This window comes from Pollachius pollachius (assembly GCF_949987615.1).
Source record: "Pollachius pollachius genome assembly, chromosome: 19".
Taxonomy (NCBI): domain Eukaryota; kingdom Metazoa; phylum Chordata; class Actinopteri; order Gadiformes; family Gadidae; genus Pollachius; species Pollachius pollachius.
In genome coordinates, this window is record NC_136952.1 from 699779 (window position 1) to 723050 (window position 23272).

A 23272-nucleotide genomic window follows, 5' to 3' on the forward strand; every position below is an offset into this window, starting at 1 on the left:
ATCCTCTGAAGTCACGAGTATTAGTGGAACGTCTCCGGGTCTTTGGTTGAGGTGAATGCCCTCGCTGCCTCCGCCTCCAGGTCAACAGCTCCTGCTCTGGTTCTCCACAGACAAGGTGATCAGTAGAGAAGATATGGCTTGAGTTACTATTTGTTAATGGGTTTACCTAGTTATTTAGGATTCTGTGTGGGTGAGTGACGCCACAGCTACCCTGACCGAGGTGTGTTGTAAACATGTAGTTGTGAAATAATAACTCATAACTTCAGGGTTTTATTCTAAGAATGGTCTTCTTGAACGCTTATTTTCTGGCCTCCGTTTGAGAAGAGAAGTTGGGCTTTCAACCACAAGGGAGCGCTAATGTTTCGTTTTTTCTTCTAACTAAACGTATATCTTTTATTAAATGAATTAGAATGAAAGTATGTATTTGCTAATGATAATCATTTTGCTGATCAATTGTATTCTTCTTGAAGTATCCCCCATCCACCCTACTGATTTTTTTTTTTTTTTGCCAAGTAAGCCTAAACGATTAATTTTCACAACTATTCGTTATCTGTTAATTACTATCAATTACATGAAAAATGACCACCTAACCATATAAATGTGTCCTCCTTTTGTCTTGGCGTTGTGTAACGGTAGTTTCCATGTTATTCTATCAGGACACCAGCAGGGAGCGCTGGGGGCCGTCCCACTGCCTGTGACGTCACAAGCGCCTGTATCGCTGGCGGTCCGCTTCACTCCTCCATTCCTTCATTCCTCACTCCGATGCTCTCCGCCGGTTGGAATAAGCATTTGTTCTGAGGACAGTATGGACGTTGATGTGGTTTACGTCGCAATGTGCTGCTCTCGCCTGCAGGAACGACTGTAAAGGTGAGGTTGTGCTCTAAATGCTTTTTGGGATTGAGATAATGTGTTATTGTATTGATAAGACTCAGGTAAAGATTTATCTTCTGTTCTTTTCGGCTTCATCACATTTCCTGTAAATATTTATCTTCAGTAAATGCTCAGCTTTAGGTTTATAAGGGTTTATATCTTTATTTCCCCGTCTTACTCTGTGTGACGGTCCGGGCCCAAAACACCAGGATCAGCAGCGGCCCCTAGACCGGCCGAGGGGCCCCTAGATCGGGCCGAGGGGCTCCTAGACTGAGGGGCCCCTAGTCCAGCCGAGGGGCCCCTAGACCAGCCGAGGGGCCCCTAGACCGAGGGGCCCTTGGATCGGGCCTAGGGGCTCCTAGACTGAGGGGCCCCTAGACCAGCCGAGGGGCTCCTAGACCGAGGGGCCCCTAGACCGGACTGAGGGGCCCCTAGACCAGCCGAGGGGCTCCTAGACCGAGGGGCCCTTGGATCGGGCCTAGGGGCTCCTAGACTGAGGGGCCCCTAGACCGACCGAGGGGCCCCTAGACCAGCCGAGGGGCTCCTAGACCGAGGGGCCCCTAGACCGACCGAGGGGCCCCTAGACCAGCCGAGGGGCTCCTAGACTGAGGAGCCCCTAGACCGGACCGAGGGGCCCCTAGACCAGCCGAGGGGCTCCTAGACCGAGGGGCCCCTAGACCAGCCGAGGGGCTCCTAGACCGAGGGGCCCCTAGACCAGCCGAGGGGCTCCTAGACCGAGGGGCCCCTAGACCAGCCGAGGGGCTCCTAGACCGAGGGGCCCCTAGACCGGACCGAGGGGCCCCTAGACCAGCCGAGGGGCTCCTAGACCGAGGGGCCCCTAGACCAGCCGAGGGGCTCCTAGACCGAGGGGCCCCTAGACCGGACCGAGGGAACCCTAGACCAGCCGAGGGGCTCCTAGACCGAGGGGCCCCTAGACCGGCCGAGGTGCCCCTAGATCGGGCCGAGGGGCCCCTAGACCAGCCGAGGGGCTCCTAGACTGGCCGAGTGGGGGGCCAGACATAAACCAGACCTTATCCAGTCCTAAACCACTCCTGAACCAGTCCTTAACCAGTGCTAAACCAGACCTAAACCACTCCTGAACCGGTCCTTAACCAGTGCTAAACCAGTCCTAAACCGCTCCTAAACCAGTCCTAAACTAGACCTAACTCGGTGTGTTTGTGTTGTGAGTGTTAACAAATCAACGTTGCATCTCTTGGCCAAGAAAGAAGAGTTGAGGACGAAATGGTTGGATTGGACATTCACTCACTCATTCACTCACTCACTCACTCACTCATTCATTCATTCACTCATTCATTCACTCATTCACTCATTCATTCACTCATTCACTCATTCATTCACTCATTCATTTATGGGGCACGGCTGGAGTTGTGGTCATGGTGCCCCGGCCGCGGGCACCGTGACCACAACTCCAGCGTTGTCTATGTGTGTGTGTGTGTGTGTGTGTGTGTGTGTGTTGTGAGTGTTAACTCGGTGTGTGTGTGTGTGTTGTTAGTGTTAACTCGGTGTGTGTGTTGTGAGTGTTAACTCGGTGTGTGTGTTGTGAGTGTTAACTCGGTGTGTGTGTGTGTTGAGAGTGTTAACTCGGTGTGTGTGTATGTGTGTGTGTGTGTGTGTTTGTGTCTCCAGAGGGGCCCCCATGCGGAGTGGGTGCCATGGCGCCCTCTGAGGTTTGAAACTAATCAAATCCAGTCACACCTGAGGTAAGAAAAGCACCTTGGTGAGAGAATCAACAGGGCTGTTTGGTGCTTGATACGTAGCCCTGAGCTACGATGACGACCAGGAGAATGATACCCCACTGTGTGGATGTTTGAATTGTTATTTTTACTTCATTTTTTGGTTTAGACCGGACGTCCTGTCAACTCTCAGCAGCCAACACCACCTCCACCACCACCACCACCACTAACACCACCACCACCACCACCACCACCACCACTAACACCACCACCACCACCACCTCCACCACCACTAACACCACCACCACCACCACAACCACCACCACAACCACCACCACTAACACCACCACCACCACCACCACCACCACCACCACCTCCACCACCACCTCCACCACCACCACCACCACCACCACCACCACCTCCACCACCACCACCACCACCTCCACCACCACTAACACCACCACCACCACCACAACCACCACCACAACCACCACCACTAACACCACCACCACCACCACCACCACCACCACTAACACCACCACCACCACCACCAACACCACCACCACCACCACCACTAACACCACCACCACCACCACCACCACCACCACCACCACCACCACCCCATCTGGCAGAGGATGTCAATGCCAAATGGCATTTTAATTACAGAAAGAACTGATGAAATGTGAGGCGTTCAAAAGCCTTTCTCAGTTTCGCGTGGAGGACAGAACGAGATCGTACCATTTAGCTCCCATGATGAGAAAATGTGATGGATTTCTTTCTGTCAGAGTGACAGTAATAAATCCATTAAACCTCCCGAATGGACCAAGCAGCGAGCATCCAGCAGCTAACCCCAACCAGGACCCGAGAACACATCAGAAGGGCTGTTCAGTGAGGAGATCATGGAGCAGGAGGTAAAGCTTTAAATATAACCAGATTAGAAACGCTGCCAGACTTCCTATTGGAACACAAACGGTTTGTTGTGATATAACTCTGTAATGCAGGTCTGCAAAACCACTAGAACCACTCGATCAACCACAATAATGGATAAGAAAGACTTTCCTTACTTTTCCTTATATTTTCCATTTCCATTACATCAGTGGCATTAGTGAAACCAAAGGCTCCATCTTTCCTGTTCTCCTGTATCCTCAGATGATGGCCTGAACACCATGAGAACATGTGGATGTAATTGTTTGCACCCAGTAAAGACATGTTAAATACAGAGCGAGTGGCAGCAACAGACGGGGAAACAATGTCCACGGTTAGCATCGCTCACAATTGCGCTCGGTCAATATTAGATTGTTGCCTGCTGAGGCTGGAGTTAAGACCCGGAGGCACACACACACACACAGACACACACACACACACATACACACACATACACACACACACACACACACACACACACACACACACACGCGCGGCCGGCGGTGATCGCTGGACTCTGATTTCAACACGCAGCGTCTAAAGCACTCTGAGGGGCCCCTCACTCTGAACGCTGGGGAGATGGATCTCCAGTAAAGGGTCTTGATATGAAGGCTCTCGCTGTGGGTGAAGGGGTTATGGATCAGTGTTATGGATCACTGTGTAATGGATGTATGGATTTGTGATGTCACTCATTTCAAATGTAGGTTCCGTGGTATTTTTACTTTTTCATGTCATATTATATATCATCAATGTCAGTGGATCAATGGATGGGACGGAGTTTGACGTTTTTTTTTGTGTTGATAGGATAAAGCAAGCTGAACAAGCCGGTGGTCTTTATGTTGACGTGGAATATGGCAACAGGGACATCTAGTGGTTACTTTCTTCTTAGCGAAGCGAGGAGAGGGAAAGCTTTTATCCACGGGGCGCTACGAGCTGTCACCCTACATTTATAAGTAGCGGACAACAGACAAACCTTTATGACTATGTCTCCATCTTGTGGTTCTTTTGAGCTTTACAACACATTCTTATAAAACCCACTTCGACGCACGTTGTGTTTCATTTTGTGATTACAAAAAATGATACGAAAAATAATTAATATTACGCCAGGTAAAACTTTTAAAAGTAGAAAAGGAAGGCAGGTGATGGTGATGAGGGGATGAGGGGATGAGGGGATGAGGTGATGAGGTGATGAGGTGATGGGGTGATGAGGGGATGAGGTGATGAGGGGATGAGGGGGTGAGGTGATGAGGTGATGAGGTGATGAGGGGATGAGGTGATGGGCGCGACCGTGGATCTATGAGCGGGTTGTTGACGTTTCCCGCCATCGTCGGGGCGTCGTGCGTCCTCCACCCTCACACGGTCCTCGAACTCAGGGTGCGTGGGGGGGGGGGGGGGGGGGGGGCTGGGTGTGTCTCTTGGCCCGCCCCCTAACGGCTGGGTGTGTCTCCGGGAGAGAACGTGCGTTTCGTCACTCGCCGCGTCGGCACCGCGCGAGGCGAAGCGTGAGAGCGGAGGAAGAACCGTCGGCTCGCGGAGCAGAAGCGACTCTCGATCGTCATTCAGCCCGTGTCTGCGTTGGAGAGGGGGGCGGGGGGGCACGGAGAGAAGACCAGCACACAAAGAGACGTCGTGAAGCCATGAAGAAGCAGAGTCCCGCCCCGGCTGGGCTGCAGCCCGCCGGAGCCCCCCCGGGGGGCGGCGAGATCACCGTGCAGCAGCTGAACGAGCTGCTGACCAACGGCAGCGGGTTCTACAGCCTGCCCACCCAACACTTCCACGAGGTCTTCCCCCGGATCTACATCGGGAACGCGTGAGTCTTTTCGCTTTGTTCAACACGTAAAGTGTGTGTGTGTGTGTGTGTGTGTGTGTGTGTGTGTGTGTGTGTGTGTGTGTGTGTGTGTGTGTGTTTGTGTTTGTAACCCCCCCTCACCCCCCCAAACAAATAAAATAAAATGTGGGTGATTGATGGATCACATATTCGGTCCCGCGGCCAGCCCGCGTCGTGCTGCCCTACTGTGCGTGTGACGGCGGGGCTCCACAGCAGCCTGTTGTGTGTGACGCCGGCCGGAGCAGAGCCTCCGTCTGCTCCGGCTGCGGGTCGAGGAGCTCACGACGCGTCTTCCTCAGCGGCAGGATGGAGCCCGCACCGCCGCCGCCCGCCGTCTGATCTGATCCCTCACGTTGAACGTGTCTGATGAATGGGGACTGAAGGTAAACACACCGTACATGGCGTGTTTACCTTCGACACTTCCTTCAGTTCGCACGCGTTATATATCAGCCCGTCTAGCCGGTTGGACCCGCTTCCAAACAGCGTGAATACGACGGCCAAGAAGCCGTCACGATGTGTGTGAGACGCTGCATTGATCGCTGGCCCAGAGTGGAGCTAAAAATAGAAGCACAAGGATAACATAACATAGGTGGGATCACACACACACACACTCTCACACACACACGCACACACCCACACACACACACATACACACACATGCCACTGATTCTCAGGGTTCTTTGCTGGTTCTAAAGGTTCTCCGCTGGTTCTCTGCATGCTGGTTCTCAGGGTTCTCCGCCGGTTCTCTGCTGGTTCTCAGGGTTCTCCGCTGGTTCTCTGCATGCTGGTTCTCCGCTGGTTCTCCGCTGGTTCTCTGCTGGTTCTCTGCTGGTTCTCTGCAAGCTGGTTCTCTGCATGCCGGTTCTCCGCCGGTTCTCCGCTGGTTCTCTGCATGCTGGTTCTCCGCTGGTTCTCTGCTGGTTCTCAGGGTTCTCGGCTGCATGGTTCTCAGGTGTCCTGCAGCTTCACTGGTGCCACTCATGAGCCCGTTTGTAAAGCCTTAACGAGTTCCTCAGTGGTCGGTTCTTAACTGAGATACAATAACTTTAAGGTTATCCATCTCTACCATCAACTGGACATGATGCCCGGTCACTGCCTCTGATTGGTCTGTTTAGCACTACCTTTATCTTAAAGGAGAGCTGAATACAAATATATGGTATGGATCAGATCAATCATTAAAAAGATCTGAGTTGACAGAAAATTTGCTGAAATTTTCAGCAAAAAAGTTATAAAGTTGTGTTACTTTATAACAGTAACACAACACAGTTACACAGTTACTTATAACAGTAACACAACACAATAACACAATACAGTTACTTTATAACACAGTAACTCCGTTACTTTATAACAGTAACACAACACAGTAACACAATACAGTTACTTTATAACACAGTAACTCCGTTACTTTATAACAGTAACACAAAACAGTAACACAATACAGTTACTTTATAACACAGTAACTCCGTTACTTTATAACAGTAACACAACACAGTAACACAATACAGTTACTTTATAACACAGTAACTCAGTTACTTTATAACAGTAACACAACACAGTAACACAATACAGTAACACAGTTACTTTATAACAGCAACAGTGGAGGGGTGGGGTGTTCCGGATAGACGCAAGCACATTCCCGTGCTCCCACAACACAATCGATGAGAAGATGCCGCTTCCTGCCACTGAACCTCTGATTACATCTGGTGGACGGCCGGTTGTTAGTGGAGGAGCTGGCTTTAAATACCATGAACACCACCAGAGCTGGCTTTAAATACCATGAACAACACCAGAGCTGGCTTTAAATACCATGAACACCACCAGAGCTGGCTTTAAATACCATGAACAACACCAGAGCTGGCTTTAAATACCATGAACACCACCAGAGCTGGCTTTAAATACCATTAACACCACCAGAGCTGGCTTTAAATACCATGAACAACACCAGAGCTGGCTTTAAATACCATGAACAACACCAGAAACACCTTCCGTTGGTTTTGCAATAATATTTGTGTTTTCCTCAAATACTTTCTCTTACTGTTGCACCTCTTTTAAAACAATAAAAAAGGATTCTTCCCCTCTGGGCTGAAGAGTGAGATAGTCCTGCTGGTTCTGGTACCAGTACCGTGTTCTATAGCCGTTCACCTGAGTCCTCTGGTTCTGGTACTGGTTTTGCTTCTGGGGCCTTGTGGTTCTACAGCCCATTCCACCATTAATTCTTTCTCTCGGCCATCTTGTTGTGTGACATGGTTCTGGTAGGCGGGGCTAAACTGGTCTAAGCCAATGGAAGCTGGTCCACTAGCACTATAGGTAGAACAACAGTACAGTAAAAGACCAGCTCTCTGAAGGCCAGTGACTCATACTGGGACCTATTAAGATGTTGTTCGCTCGCTGCTCTTTGTGAAGCTTATGTTAAATAATAAATGGAGTGTTACTGCAGAGAGCGGGGCGCGGGTGTGTGTGTGTGTGTGCGTGTGTGTGTGTGTGTGTGTGTGTGTGTGTGTGTGTGCGTGTGTGTGTGTGCGTGTGTGCGGTGGATTAGAGAGAGAGGAGTCTTGCTCTTTTGAACCCTCACCCCCCATGTTGGAGCATCTGTGGAACCACGTGGACTCAGAGAGCCCATGGTGAAACAGTTCAGACTAATCCTTATCACACACAATCACACACACACACACACACACACACACACACACAAACACACACACACACTCATACACACACACACACGCACACATACACACATACATATACTGTGTACATACACATACACACACGCACATATACATATACACACACACACACACACACACACACACACACACACACAGCCATTGCATTAGCAGTGATGAGCACTTGTCGGTCTTCACTCTTCCTCCTCCACCTCATGGAGAGAGAAAGCTTTGTTATCGTGTCATGGACCTCCAGCTGTCTCCCCAGGGGGCGTGGTCAGGGGCGCGGCCAGGGGGCGTGGTCGGGGGCGTGGCCAGGGTCACTAATCGGACCTGAAGGACGCTGCCGGTTAGCGTGAGATGGAAGAGCTGTCAGTCCAGACCTTTGGCTCCAGGCGCCGCTGGCTTCGAGGACGGACCCACGGCCCCTGTGGCTGTACATCAGGTCTCCTTTAGGTCCTCTTCAGTGTCTATGACACACGGGACATTCCAGTCAGTCCAAGAGATTGGCTCCATCTTACACAATCAATACACACTAATTATTCAACCAGCAAACGCTCATTGGCTCTCTTCCTGCAGGATGACATGACACTGCAACATGATACACATTTTCAACAACACGCACACACACAAGCACGCACACACACACGCACACACACACACACGCACACACACACACACGCACACACAGGGCAGATGGAGGTGTTAGTAGAGCCGATCAGGGTCAGGTGGTCCGGTGGGATGATGCTGTAGACCTCCAGGTTTCCTCACATGGGAGGAAGGTGTTGTTGAGCTTGGAGGAGCTCAACAATGACTGGAGGAGGAGCCCCCCCCCCCCCCCGTGGAGGTCCAGCCGGCCTCTTCCTTCAGTCCTCTGGGGCTGGAGGTCTAACAGGCGCTCAGATACCGTCATGGATGAATCAACAACCGTCTCCTCCTGGTCCCGGCCCCTAACCTGGTCCTCCTCGGGGTCCTGGTCCGGGTCCGGGTCCTGGTCCTGGTCCTGGTCCTGGTCCGGGTCCTGGTTTTGCCCTGGTCCTGGTCCTGGTCCTGGTCTCGTCCTGGTCTTGTCCTGGTCCGGGTCCTGGTCTTGCCCTGGTCCTGGTCCTGGTCCTGGTCTCGTCCTGGTCCTGGTCCTGGTCTTGCCCTGGTCCTGGTCCTGGTCCTGGTCTCGTCCTGGTCCTGGTCCTGGTCCTGGTCCTGGTCTTGTCCTGGTCCTGGTCCTGGTCCTGATCCTGGTCTTGTCCTGGTCCGGGTCCTGGTCTTGTCCTGGTCCTGGTCCTGGTCCGGGTCCTGGTCTCGCCCTGGTCCTGGTCCTGGTCCTGGTCTCGTCCTGGTCCTGGTCCTGGTCCTGGTCCTGGTCTTGTCCTGGTCCTGGTCCTGGTCTTGTCCTGGTCCTGGTCCTGGTCTGGGTCCTGGTCTTGCCCTGGTCCTGGTCCTGGTCCTGGTCTCGTCCTGGTCCTGGTCCTGGTCCTGGTCCTGGTCTTGCCCTGGTCCTGGTCCTGACCTGTGTCGCGGTCTGTCTCCAGGTTCGTGGCCCAGAACGTGATGCGTCTGCAGAAGCTGGGCGTGACCCACATCCTGAACGTGGCGGAGGGGAACTCCTTCATGCACGTCAACACCAGCGCTGAGTTCTACGTTGGCACGGGCATCACGTACCACGGCGTGCGGGCCAACGACACCGAGCAGTTCAGCCTCAGCACCTTCTTCGAGGAGGGGGCCGACTTCATCGACAAGGCCCTGGCCCACAACAACGGCAAGGGTGAGTGACAGGGGTGACAGTAGGGTATACCGTAGGCTATACAGTAGGGTATACAGTAGGGGCTACAGTAGGGTATACAGTAGGCTATACAGTAGGGTATACCGTAGGCTATACAGTAGGGTATACAGTAGGGGCTACGATACGTAGGGTATACAGTAGGGTATACAGTAGCGTATACCGTAGGGTATACAGTAGGGGCTACGATACGTAGGGTATACAGTAGGGTATACAGTAGCGTATACCGTAGGGTATTCAGTAGGGGCTACGATACGTAGGGCATACAGTAGGGTATACAGTAGGGTATACCGTATGGTATACAGTAGGGGCTACGATACGTAGGGTATACAGTAGGGTTTACAGTAGGGTATACAGTAGGGGTACTGTACCGTAGGGTACAGTAGGGTACAGTACCCTACGGTGCAGTACAGTAACTAGCAACCTTGCGGTTACCAGCCGACCCGCTCTATGAGCTACTGCCGCCCCCTAAAGGAGGTGAAGCAGGTTTATATTATGAACCTCTTAGCGCTGTGTGTGTTAGAACGGGCTGTTAGGGGAAAACAGGTTGTGTTTGCTGGCTGCTCCACGCAGCAGGCTGACGGCAGCAGGCCAACGCTTTGGTCCCTCAGAATTAGGGGATATGGAGATGATCCCTCAACACATGTTTCTCCCGGAGTGAGAACACGGGGGGACTGGAGGAGATGGGAGATAGAAGGCAGAGGATATGGTGTGCTGGGGGGATGTCAATCTAGATCTACACTCCCGAGCCCTGTTCCACATTCCCTTTATCAGACCACGTCCCAGGCTGTCCCGCAAAGTACACAGGATCCACGTTACCGTGAGACACCTGCAGAGCCTTGACAGGACATCCGGCACACACGTGTTTATCTAAAGGGACGCTTGATGAGGAGGTATCCTACTGCTGGCATCCATCTTGAACTCTAGTGTCTCTCTCTGTCTCTCGCTCTCTCTCGTTCTCTCTCTGTTTCTGTCTCTTTCTCTCTGTCTCTCTCTCTCTCTCTCCCTCTCTTGTTCTCTCTCTGTCTCTCGTTCTCTCTCTGTTTCTGTCTCTTTCTCTCTGTCTCTGTCTCTCTCTCTCTCTCTTGTTCTCTCTCTCTTTCTCTCTCTGTCTCTGTCTCTCTCTCTCTCTCTCTCGTTCTCTATCTGTTTCTGTCTCTTTCTCTCTGTCTCTCTGTCTCTGTCTCTCTCTCTCTCTCTGTCTGAGAGGGGAGGGGGGATGTCTTTTTAATTGGTGTCCTGGACCCTTTGTTTTATGGCATGGATTTCATGTCAGCTTGGACACATTGGAGCAATTATGAAGCATCCTAATTCCCCGGCAATCCATAGTGGAGCAGGCCGTAAATCTGCTGCTGGCTCCAGCATAACGAGGGAGAGGGAGAGAGGAGAGGGGAGAGAGAGAGAGAGAGAGGAGAGAGAGAGAGAGAGGATATTACTGTGTGTTACTGTGTTCCCTGAGCGGTACAATGTACATTATTTATTTAATATGAAAATATAGATGAAATATTGAAATCAAATGATTTAAATGATGATGATCAAGTCATGTCTCTGTGTGACGCTAGTTAACGAGGTCACCTCCCTGTGACCCTGAGCTCCGACCAAAGGTCACAGGTCAGGGTCCCTTGTGAAGGGTTGCATGACATATTTGTTTTTATTAGCGTGACGAGACGACCGTCACGCAATATTCCGAGTTTGAGATCTCAATCATTGGATATTGCCCAATCGAACCAATCTTAGGGGGTTCACGTGTAGCATATACCGTCTGTTATTGTGTTATTGTGTGTTCAGTGTCTGTTATTGTGTCAGTGTCTGTTATTGTGAGAGAGCACACTTAGACTCTCTGCAGGGAAACTAAGTTGCAAGACAAGTTTTGTCACAGCAGCTGTGTACCACACACACACAAGCACACACACACACACACACACACACACACACACACACACACACACACACACACACACACCTTTGTCTTCTCTCTGCTGGTGTCCCAGTAGTTTATAAAAAGCCCAGCCGGTTTTTAATATCACAATCATCTGGGGCTGCGGTGAACAACTGCTTTCTTTGCTGGTTTATAGGTCGATCTTTTTTGCTGAATGGAGTAATTATTTGGACAATACTATCATGAATACGTACAATAATTATCAGCAGTTCCCAGAGACCGATGTGAAAAATAGATGGACCTGAAACGGAGAGAAGCGACCAATGTTTTTATGCAGCAAACAACAACCTTCTTCCTTTTCTTCTAATTGAACAATCCCTTTGTGTGTGTGTGCGTGTGTGTGTGTGTGTGTGGGTGTGTGTGTGTGTGTGTGTGTGTGTGTGTGTCTCCAGGCAAGGTGTACGTGCACTGCCGGGAGGGCTTCAGCCGCTCTCCCACCATGGTGCTGGCCTACCTCATGCTGCGCCGCAAGATGGACGCCCGCGCGGCCGTGGCCACCGTGCGGCTGAAGCGGGAGATCGGCCCCAACGACGGCTTCCTGCGCCAGCTGTGCCAGCTCAACCAGCAGCTGGCCCGCGAGGGCCTGCTGGGGCCCGGGGGGGGGGCCCCCGTGAGGAACAAATGAAGACGAAGAGGAGGAAGAGGACGAGGAGGAGGAGCAGAGGCGGAGGAGGAAGAAGCGACCCTGTGCCCCGCCTCCTTATCCTCCTTCCTCCAGTCATGTCTGTTCACCGGCTTCAGCTGCTCGCCAAGGCTGGCCCCGCCCTCCCCCACTGCTGAGTGAACACACACCGGGCCGAGCACACACACACACACACATACTGAGCACACAAACACACACACGCACACAAAAACACAGACACACTCTGAGCTGAGCACCTTAACACACAGACACTCACAACACTCACACACACACTGAGCACACACACACACACACCCTCACACACACTCACACACAGACACTCACACGCACACATGATCTTGAATCACAAGTCTTCTCTCTCACCATGCTGCCACATTGTTCCATCTTCCCGCTCGGTCCAACATTGTTGTTCTTCGTACGTCAGGGTTCAGATTAGGGTACAGATTAGGGTTCAGATTAGGGTGCAGATTAGGGTTCAGATTAGGGTTGGGATTGGGATTAGGGTTCAGATTAGGGTGCAGATTGGGGTACAGATTAGGGTTCGGATTGGGATTAGGGTTCAGATTAGGGTTCTGATTGGGATTAGGGTTCAGATTAGGGTTCAGATTGGGGTTCAGATTGGGGTTCAGATTAGGGTCCAGATTAGGGTTCAGTTTGGGTTCAATTGGGGTTCAGATTGGGGTATCGTGTTTTTTTTTTAGAAGGCTAACTAGTGCCACTGGTTCCAAACCAAGATCTCCACCACATTCCCTAAATGTGAGGGGGTGAGGCTCTGTCTGCTCCACCTCCTCAACACGAGGTCAAACCCTAGATTACAGCACAACCCCGGCGACGCCCCTCTGCCACATGGCCGACGGCGGATTGATCCCCGAAAGTTCAGAGAAAATGGGCCGTAGTTAACGTCCTCTAAGGCTTTTGTACGCAAAAAGACCTGCCGTCGCTTTTAAGTACTTCACGTTTTGTATGAAAACGCAGACCAAACAGCTGCATAATTGTACATGTGAGAGCTCTTCCACGGAGACGAGAGGAGCACGGAGACATTCCATCGGAGAACTTAGTTTGACAACCGGCCTGAAATCAATCTTTGTACTCTGAGTGGCCCTTTTTATTGATCCACTCGTAGGATAAAAGGAGTGTGCATGTACAATTGACCACACGTGCACACTCCTAATCCCCCTGTGCACAAGCTCAGCACACTAGTGCACACACACACACACACACACACACACACACACAGTACAATACAGCATCTTCATTGCCACCCTTGATTGTCGCCTTGTCTCTGCAGCCAGCGCAGAGCGATGTCATCCATCTTGGGAACACACACTCATAACCCAGAGTTATGTCCACTGCCAGAGTCACGGCCAGGAGCCACGATACCCCCCCCCCCCCCCCCCTTCCTGCGGCCAACACACACACACTCTAGACCCGTGTGTGTGTGTGTGTCTACTACAGTGATATACGCCAGCGGTATCACCCTGTCATGGCCTTGTTCTGTTTGTATTAGTGTTGTATGTGTCAATACCCCCTGCCCTTCCCCAGCAGCACCATGTCATCTCTGGAGATACGGCCCGGGTGGAGTAATGCACCACTATGGGTGGATGTAATGCACCACTATAAAGGCAGCACCACCATGTCATCTCTGTAGATACGGGTGGTGTAATGCACCACTATAAAGGCATCACCACTGACCAACATATCAGACATATTTTTCAACATATGTTTGTGATGATGGTTTGGACTTTAAACCAGTTCAAAAGAGGCTAATTTGCAGTGACTTAAAGGCATGTACGCTTGATTACTTGCTAGGGAACCGAGTAATGTTGAAGGTTCATCTGAATCCAGGAACAGCGGCCTGCCTAGTTACCCCACCCTAACGACACCGGGGAACATGCCTGAGACTCTGAATATATTTAGAAACGATATTCAGAATCAAATGAATGTTTCAGGAGAGAAGATATGGTTAGGTCATCATTCGTAAGATGGGGACAGAGGAGTGTGCCAATGTAAATAAAGGCATCCAGTTCAGATTATAGCGGTTCTCCCGTCATCGGAGCCCCCAAACCTACTCCTCTAGGAGTGTGTGTCGCATCAGACACCGTCTGAACCACGGCTGGCACTGTAGTCACGATTGTAATCCAGAGAAGCATCGACGGATAGGAAGCGTTCTGACTGGATGGAGAAGTCACATGACCCGACCCACTGAAGACCAGTGGGGAGCCGTTGTGCTTTAATGTGTCCCCTTTTCATATATGCATCAAACATATATTTGATTTAGCTTATAGTTGGTATAAGTATATCATATCTCAACTTGCATATGTTAGGTAGACATAAGTTGGGTCACAGAGGGAGTTAGGGTGTTTGACTGGGCGCCATGGAAACACTTCCTTTGCACACATTATTCACTTGGAACGCCACATATACCGTACATATGTACATCTATATACTGTATATCTATATACTGTACATCTATGTGTACTGTATATATATACTGTACATTTATATCCTGTATATCTATATACTGTACATCTATATATATTGTACATCTATATGCACTGTACATATTTACTGTACATCTATATACTGTACATATATATTGTACATATATACTGTACATATATACTGTACAAATATAGTACATCTATATATGTACAGTGTATAGATGTACAGTATATATGTACAGCATATATATGACCTACAGGTGGTGCCACAGCATGAGCGTTAGTCCGCGGGACATGTCAGAGACACATCATTAACAGCACTATTTAGTCCTCCTTTGGTATATCTGTAGACATATGAATATATACGTGTATATATACATATTGTATGTGTTGACATATATGAATGTATCGTGTGTCTCTATATTGTGTAAGTAGCGTACCGTGTTAGTCCCTCTAGATATCTCTATAGACCATATTGTCGTGTAACAACGTAGAATCTGTCAGCTTTACACATGCCTTCTGATCGCACACCATGACACTTTCCTTTCGGGTGTTTTGATTGAACATAATTTAAATAATATTCTGGGTCCTTGTGACTGCATTCTAGAAGGGTCCAGTGGTCAGGAATCAGGATCTGAGGAGCCAAGATTAGGACATATTCATTTAACTTTCTTTGAATTCATGTTTATTGGTAAATGCTAAGAATACATTTTGTCTTTTATTTGAATAATATATTCTGGATAAAGGAGTTTGGATTATACGGTATATTCTGGATAAAGGAGTTTGGATTATACGGTATATTCTGGATAAAGGAGTTTGGATTATACAATATATTCTGGATAAAGGAGTTTGGATTATACAGTATATTCTGGATAAAGGAGTTTGGATTATACGATATATTCTGGATAAAGGAGTTTGGATTATACGATATATTCTGGATAAAGGAGTTTGGATCACAGAAGGGCTTAGAGCCACAGAAAGGGAATAACGTCGTTGATTTTCTTGCTTTACCAATATCCGTCATTGCGATTGTAATCGATCTTGCTTAGTGTACAGTTACGGAATAATCAGAATCTACGGCAACAGAACTATAGAAATTGTGACATGTATTATTAGGAAGCAGATTTGGCAGTGTTTAGACCTTTTGTCTCTTTTCTTCGTCCCAGTATGGATTTATATACTGGTCTCCCAGTGTTGGGTTGGAAGCTGCATCCTGTTGGAAGTGCGTAACCCTGTAGCAGAAGCAGTATGAGAGAAAGCAATGACCGTAGGGCCGGTGCACTGTAATCCACTTTGTGGGTGCAGAGAGCTTTGCATTTGTGCAGTCATGACACATCTAATTCCTGGCCGCAGCATGGCCTTCTTTACCCGAGATCTTCCTCTGATATCCTGAGATCTTCCTCTGATATCCTTCTTCACCCGAGATGATCTTCTGGAACTGGCTCGTCTGGCAAACCCGCTCAAGCCACTGTTAGAGGAAAACATGTCCTTGAAAGTATTTCAAATGTCAATCATAATGCACTTATTTCAAGTGAGGCCTCTGCTTTGGAGTTGAGAAGTTGAGGGACTTAAGTCAATAAGGGCACCTTGAGTTGGTTTGAAAATATACAAGAAAAGGTTCATGTTTTCTAGTGTTTTCTTCATGTTTCATCCATTCCATCAACCTCATTTAAGCCACAACCAAACCCCAAAGGAAATGAGTTCCATACAGAACCACGTCTGGACGAACAAAGTGGCACAACACCGAGACACTCAGAGATAAAGATGATTCATCATGACGATACAGTTTTATCAAACCCTATAGCACCTACACCAAACAACCACGTCTGTCCAGGTGAGCCATCAGGCCGCTTGGGGACTGGGTCTTCTTGGTCCGACCAACGGACGCTCAGTGTTGAGCTGTTTCGATTTATTATTCAACACAAACTTGTCCTGTGCTGATTTTCCTCGCTGTGTTCCAGCTTTGTGTTCCTAACTTGTCTGATACCAACCATGGAAAGGTTAAGCTTCACAAAGTGTCCATCTTGAGGTCTTGAAGCATGTACTGCCGATGCCAAACCATTCTGTCTCATATGGACAGTGTAGATATTAAGGTTTAGAGGAAGTGTGTTGAAACGTTGATGTACTGGATATCCCTGGAGCCTTTCATTCACTTTATTTTTTGTTTTACACAAGTGCCTGTTAGGCATTGTGCCACACTGGATCATTTATAGCATGGGTCAACACACATTTTCACTATTGGATGGCGCAAACGCAACTTCTAAGCAGGAAGTATATCATCTAAAGTTGGAGTCGAACGACAAATCTTTTTAGGCAATGAATGATGTGGTGATACACTGCCCCCTACTGTTCAGTGATGTCACTGTTTCTGCACAAGCCGTTCTTTAATCAGCGGCTCTTTTTATTTACGTCACAGTTCGGAGTCATAACGAGACCCCCGAGGTCCTTCTGTAGTCTGTAATGTAACGTGACACACCCTGTATGTTGAATCACTCAGCCTTTATAGCCAGAGAGAACGTTCCCGGTTCAGTGTCAAAGTAAAAGGCCCCCGTGACACGGTGTATGGCGGGACATTTACTTTGAGCATCTGGACTCCACCTCTGGAGCCTAGTTGTTGGTCATGTATCCACCGTCATCTTGTAGGTTATGCTCATGGTACAGTACTTAATGTATTGTCAGGAATGTCAAAGTGACCTGCCATCAATGTATATTATTATATATACTGAGTATGTATTACAAATTAAGGCTATTGTGAATTGCTGCATTTTACTGTCATGACTAGCCTACTAAAGTTTTGTCTGATATCAGACCTGTAGAGTTGGTATTCCAAATGAAATCTTTACTTTACTTCAGTTAATGGTGTTCGGTCATTTCTATTTTCCTTTACCAAGCAAGCGTTCTGCTTTCTTTATTGGTTGGTTATTTTATTAAACTAATAAAGAATGATCTTTTTTGTACTGTACAAAGCATTTTGAAGAACATCTCCCAAGCCGCCATATGATATTGATGTGTCGCGTTTATATTATTATATAAGTGCATGGTTTAAAATGTGATGAAGATGCTGACCTCACATCTGCAGGACGCAGCGCGCCCCCCAGGGCCTTGGTCACGTGATGTACCTGACGGAGCAACGTGTTGTGGAAGAGCACCTGAGTTTAGGATGAGATGACCGACCGGAACCAGTTCTGTTCCTTCCGGGCCACAACAAGAACAGATGGCAACGATGGCGTGTTTACCAGTTATAGAAACCAGATACCGTATTCACAAAGCATTTTATCTTACCGCTAGGAGTGCTCCTAACTCGCGCTAAAATATTTTACGTAGGAGTTTTTTCTTAAAAGTTATTCACAAAGCCTCTGAGACCTACTCTTAATAAGGATGAACCACTAAGAGTGACGCGCCGTTGCTATGGATTACGTCAATTCTCGTGCACGAGTTTAGAAGCGGTCAGTGCGGTGATTGGTTGTTCAGACAAGCCCACTAAATCACCGAAAAACAAGGAAATAGCCTAGGCTAGAAATTAATTCCTATTAAGTAGTTATGGACAGTGCAGTTAGCAGAATACACGCATGATGACAAGTTTGTGCAGACCACGATAATGACGTTGTAGCCTGCACGTTCGAGAGAGAGAGAGAAAGCAAACAATAAAAATAAGTAAATTGCATAAATCAAGGAGGCAATTAAAAGCACCCTGCAAACTATTATCCAATGAGCATATTTCAGCACTTAAACACTTTAAATAACAGCCCATGCCGCCGTTCAAGTCCCCTTATCATGATGGATGATGAAAACGTGAAACGCAAGCGAAAGGCCAATTGGTCCCAGGACCAATTGTTACTACTTGCCCAGTTTGTGCTGGAGCGGAGGGGGGTAATAAAGGGTAGATTCGGGGCTGGAGTGACCAGTAAGAAGAAGCGGCAGGCATGGGAAGAAATATGTGTGAACCTAAATGCTTCCTTCCCTGCTGTGTGTCGCTCTACCGACGATTGCGAAAAACGTTGGTATGCCCTGCAGTCACAGTGTAGGTTGGAGATTGCCGACTATAAAAGAGCTGTCGCAGCTACAGGTAAGTCCATTATTAACATTGCTTGCATTCATTTGGGAAATGCATTTGCATGTCTTAAATTTACAATTAACAAAGGCTACAGTGATATGAAACGTGAATGAAACTGAAATTTAATTTGTTGGAGGAGGATCTGCACCAAAGCCGTTGTCCCCGGTCGCATCAGTGGCGTACGCCGTCCTACGCTCGGACACAAGCATAACTGGCCTTGAGGGTGCAGCTGATCCTGCAGTCGAGTTGCTAAAGGAGATTGAGGGGTATGTATGCAATGATTACAATAGGCTACATGAAAAACCTTTCTGTTTAATATTTACAGAAGAATTACAATGCGCAACTGGTCAACCCACTTCCCAAAATTGTTTTACAAATTATATATATATATTCCCCACAGGAGAAATGAAGATCAAAGTCCAGCTGCAGCTGCAGCATCACATCACACAGCTCTTCCTCTTCTCCCCCTCCTAGCCCTTCCTCTGCCAGCTCTTCCTCTTCCAGCTGCACCTCCTCTCACAGCTCCTCCTCTCCCTGCTCTTCCTCTTCCAACTCTCCCTCTTGGTGCACCCACTGCCTCTCCTCTCCCTCCTGCTGCTGGTGCCAGTTCACTGTTGGAGAAGAAATTGAGGATGGAAATAAAGGTTTTAAAAAGGCAAAGAAAGGTCCTCAAAGCGAAAGAGTGGCTAATAAAAATGAAGACAGAATATTACAGTCTTAAGATAGAAAAATTGAAAGAAAATAAATGTTATGAACTACACAAATGTGTGTTGACTGATTTGTGTCAAGGTGCAATTCATTGTTATGTTGATCGCCATCATCATCATCATCATCATCATCGTGGTCATCGTCGTCATCATCATCATCATCGTCTGGCTGTGGAATGTTCCTCCGCTTGCAGAGGTTGTGTAGAATGGCACATACAGTGATGACTGTGCTTGCCCTCTCTGGGGTAAGGCGTATTTCGCCGTGGAGGACATGAAACCGACGTTTCATCTGCCCAATTCCTCTCTCCACAACATTTCGTGTATGTTTGTGTGTTCTAACATATATGGAGGAAAACAGTTAACAATAATAAATATGGATTCAACAAATAAAAGGCGTAAAAGAGCCAATACGATGTGTTTTACGCATAGGACTAAGCGTAATCTGCGTAATCACTTACATGTTATACTTTAACTGTGCTCCCGGTTGTGGATTGAGGTAGGGTGTCAAGAGCCACGTCTTGCAGGGAAAGCCATTGTCACCCAGCAAGGGACACCCAACTGGTACATAGTGCCTCTCAAAAAGCTGCCTCAGACCGCTCTCCATTAAAACGCGCGAATCATGGGTAGCTCCAGGCCACTTTGCAACAACATCCAGCATGTTAAAATTTGCATCAAAAACAACCAGTGTGTTGGTGGAATGCACTTTCTTCCTATTGACGAACACGTCCTCATCTTTTGATGGCGCAATTATTTTTATGTGCGTCCCGTCAATAGCACCGACCACACCTGCAATTGCCATGAAGTTGGCTTTGATCCTGTGTAATTGTTGACTGTCCAAAGGAAACCGGATAAACTGTTGGATGATATGTGGTCTAGAGAGCGTGTTGATAGTTTGGTTTATGGCACGGCTGACTGATGGTTGCGATATTCCGAAGTCGTCGGCATTGCAAAATTGCATTTTCCCTGTTGCTAAATAACGTAGTGTTGCCAAGCATTTTATTTCGGGACTAATCGGATTATTCCTGTTAGTCGGGGATGTTATTGCATCCGGCACTAACTCCACAACAAGTTTAATACCCTCACGATTTAGTCTATATCTCTTCATTAACTCACAGTCTTCCATTGTCTCCAAAACATTTCGTCTCGCAGCCATTTTACGATTCTTTGTGAATAGGTCTTACTGAGTTAGGAGTCCTCTTGAGGACTTTGAAGCTCTCCTAGACTTAGGTGCTACTTTTAGGCCTAAAATACTTTGTGAATTGCTCTTAGTGAAAATTTAGGAGTCCTAAATTTAAGAGTGACACGCCCATTATTTATAGGACTTACTCCTAAATTCACCAGTTAGGACCTACTTTTAGCCCTAAGATCCTTTGTGAATACGGCGATCAACAGAAGGAAAACAGTCAGAGACATTAAAGGAAAAACTATTAGTTTAAAACCATTTACCGCTTAGCACCAGAGGTGACGCCAAAGAGAATGAAACGCAAGTCTTCAAATTTTAAAAAGAATATCCGACATGACTTGTGGTTCCGTGATAAGACCTTGGGCCTCTACGGATTAATTTTCTAGTTTAAGAAATATCTTTCCTAACGAGATGACCGGGAAATACTAAGAGGAAAAGTTGTTTGAATTCTAAAAATGCTTAGGAAAGGTGCCTCGATGCATCCTTTATCCCACCTTTACCATGGGTTACTCCTGACCAACCGTTACGAAAGGAAAGGAGATATTTGTAACCCATAATTCTTTACGGCGGCAATATTTAAAGCAACAGGCCACCGACGAAGTTTACGAACTCTACGTGAAGACACATGAGAGACGTGGTAAAGCAGAAGAGAAGAAATGAAAAGAAAATGCCAACTTCACATTTAAGAAAGACTACTGGGGGCAGTTAATTTCAACATCAACAAGTTGAGCCTCTCTTTTTCAAGTGTGAATTGGGATTCAAGTGGGCTAAAATATTCCCGTTGGCCAAGTTAGACCTAAGTGATTCTCACTGTTGGCAACAAGAGTGCATGGATCGAAAGAGCGCGTTTTGTAGTCCATCATCGGAAAACTCTAATTCCACGCTAGAGACGCTAGAGGTCAGCAATACTCACCGTCGCGCAATGACGTTGTTAGGAAAAGTAAGAGTCAAATTCATTTTAAACAGTGCTGTCTTTTCCTATGTTGGAAAGGAACCACCTTTTCGTCTCGCCTTGACCCGATGACGTTTTCCGAGAAGTTTAAGGAAAGGTGGCATAAAGGTTAGGAGATTTGACTTTCCCAATTGGGCCATGGAAGCGATGGCGAGTTTACCAGTTATAGAAACCAGATCAACAGACAAACAATCAGTTTAAAACCATTTACCACTTAACACCAGAAGTGTCGCAAAAGAGAATGAAACGCAAGTCTCCAAATTTTAAATCGAATTTCCGACATGGCTTTTATCAGTGTAAGTGGTTCAGTGGTAAGTCGTTTGTTAAACATAAAGTCATCGTGTGAATATAATCTCAAATATAAAATCTGATCAGCAAAAGCAAGTGTCTTGGTTGTGCAGTGGTAAGACCTACTGATTTATTTAATTGTGGTAGGATTTTGTTTATGGTGTTAGGGTTAGAGTAGGGTTAAAGTAGGGTGAGAGTAGGGTTAGGTGATTCCTTAATAAGCTCTCCACCCACAGCTGTGCTGCCTCCCACATCCACCGCAAAAGGCTATAAACCGCAGGCAGTCGTACCGCTTGATCTTGGCATTGGTTCTGTGTTGATACTGTAGAAGGAGTTAGGTGCAGATGACTGAAGAATAAAACAAAGAGACATGATTGAAATAGTGTGGCTTGCTTGCAGCTGCACCAATAATAGATATTAGGTGTGTGTGTGTGTGTGTGTGTGTGTGTGTGTGTGTGTGGGGGGGGGGGGGGGGGGGGTAGATCCAATGTCGTAGATCAGCTCAGCTATCTGAACATCTGGAAATTGTCCGGTCTCTTAATTGTGATACACATTGTGGCCATTAGGGGGAGACAAACACCGGTTTAAGAGTGACGTCGTAGGGGACTGAAAAATATCCCCCAGCAAAAGAGAGATGCAGCTGTAACATATAATTACACAGGTGTCCTTTTTTTATAGGTAAGGTTAGAAAGGTCACCATTTCATTTGTGTGCAGTGTGATAGAATCAAGCTCTTGAGAGAACTTCTTGACAAATTGATGGATTCTTGTATTCTGTAAAAGCCTTCTAGCAATTTCCAGAAACTGGCCGCACTTTAACCACGAACGGCCGGGAAAACCGACTAGTTCCTGCTGTCCAAATGCATCGCCAGTGGAATTCGGACAAAGTCTGAGAGCTTATAAATACGAGGACCACAGGACAGGCCTCCATTTGGAGCGAAGGAACGATGAGGACACCTGGATCTGACCTGGTTATGACCTGGATCTGACCTGGTTATGACCTGGATCTGACCTGGATCTGACCTGGATCTGACATGGTTATGACCTGGATCTGACCTGGATCTGACCTGGATCTGACCTGGTTATGACCTGGATCTGACACGGGATCCACTCCTCAGCGACATCCAACACGGCTACTGAGAAACATCTAGTCCATTGACTTTGTTTAGCCTCAGCAAACCCCCTAATGAACAGTCTCTCTTTCTCTCTCTCTCTCTCTCTCTCTCTCTCTCTCTCTCTCTCTCTCTCTCTCTCTCTCTCTCTCTCTCTCTCTCTCTCTCTCGCTGAGCCATTACCCCAGCCCAGCTG

General features: G+C 47.9%; 1 protein-coding gene across 1 annotated transcript; it reads left to right on the forward strand.

Moving 5' to 3' along the window:
* Positions 1-5007: 5007 nt before the first annotated feature.
* On the forward strand, positions 5008-12807 carry dusp3a (dual specificity phosphatase 3a). The gene is made up of 3 exons (XM_079756400.1): positions 5008-5298; positions 9512-9744; positions 12091-12807. The coding sequence occupies exons 1-3, from the start codon at positions 5126-5128 to the stop codon at positions 12321-12323; spliced, it is 639 nt and encodes a 212-aa protein (XP_079612526.1). The 5' UTR covers positions 5008-5125; the 3' UTR covers positions 12324-12807.
* The last annotated feature ends 10465 nt before the right edge of the window (positions 12808-23272 follow it).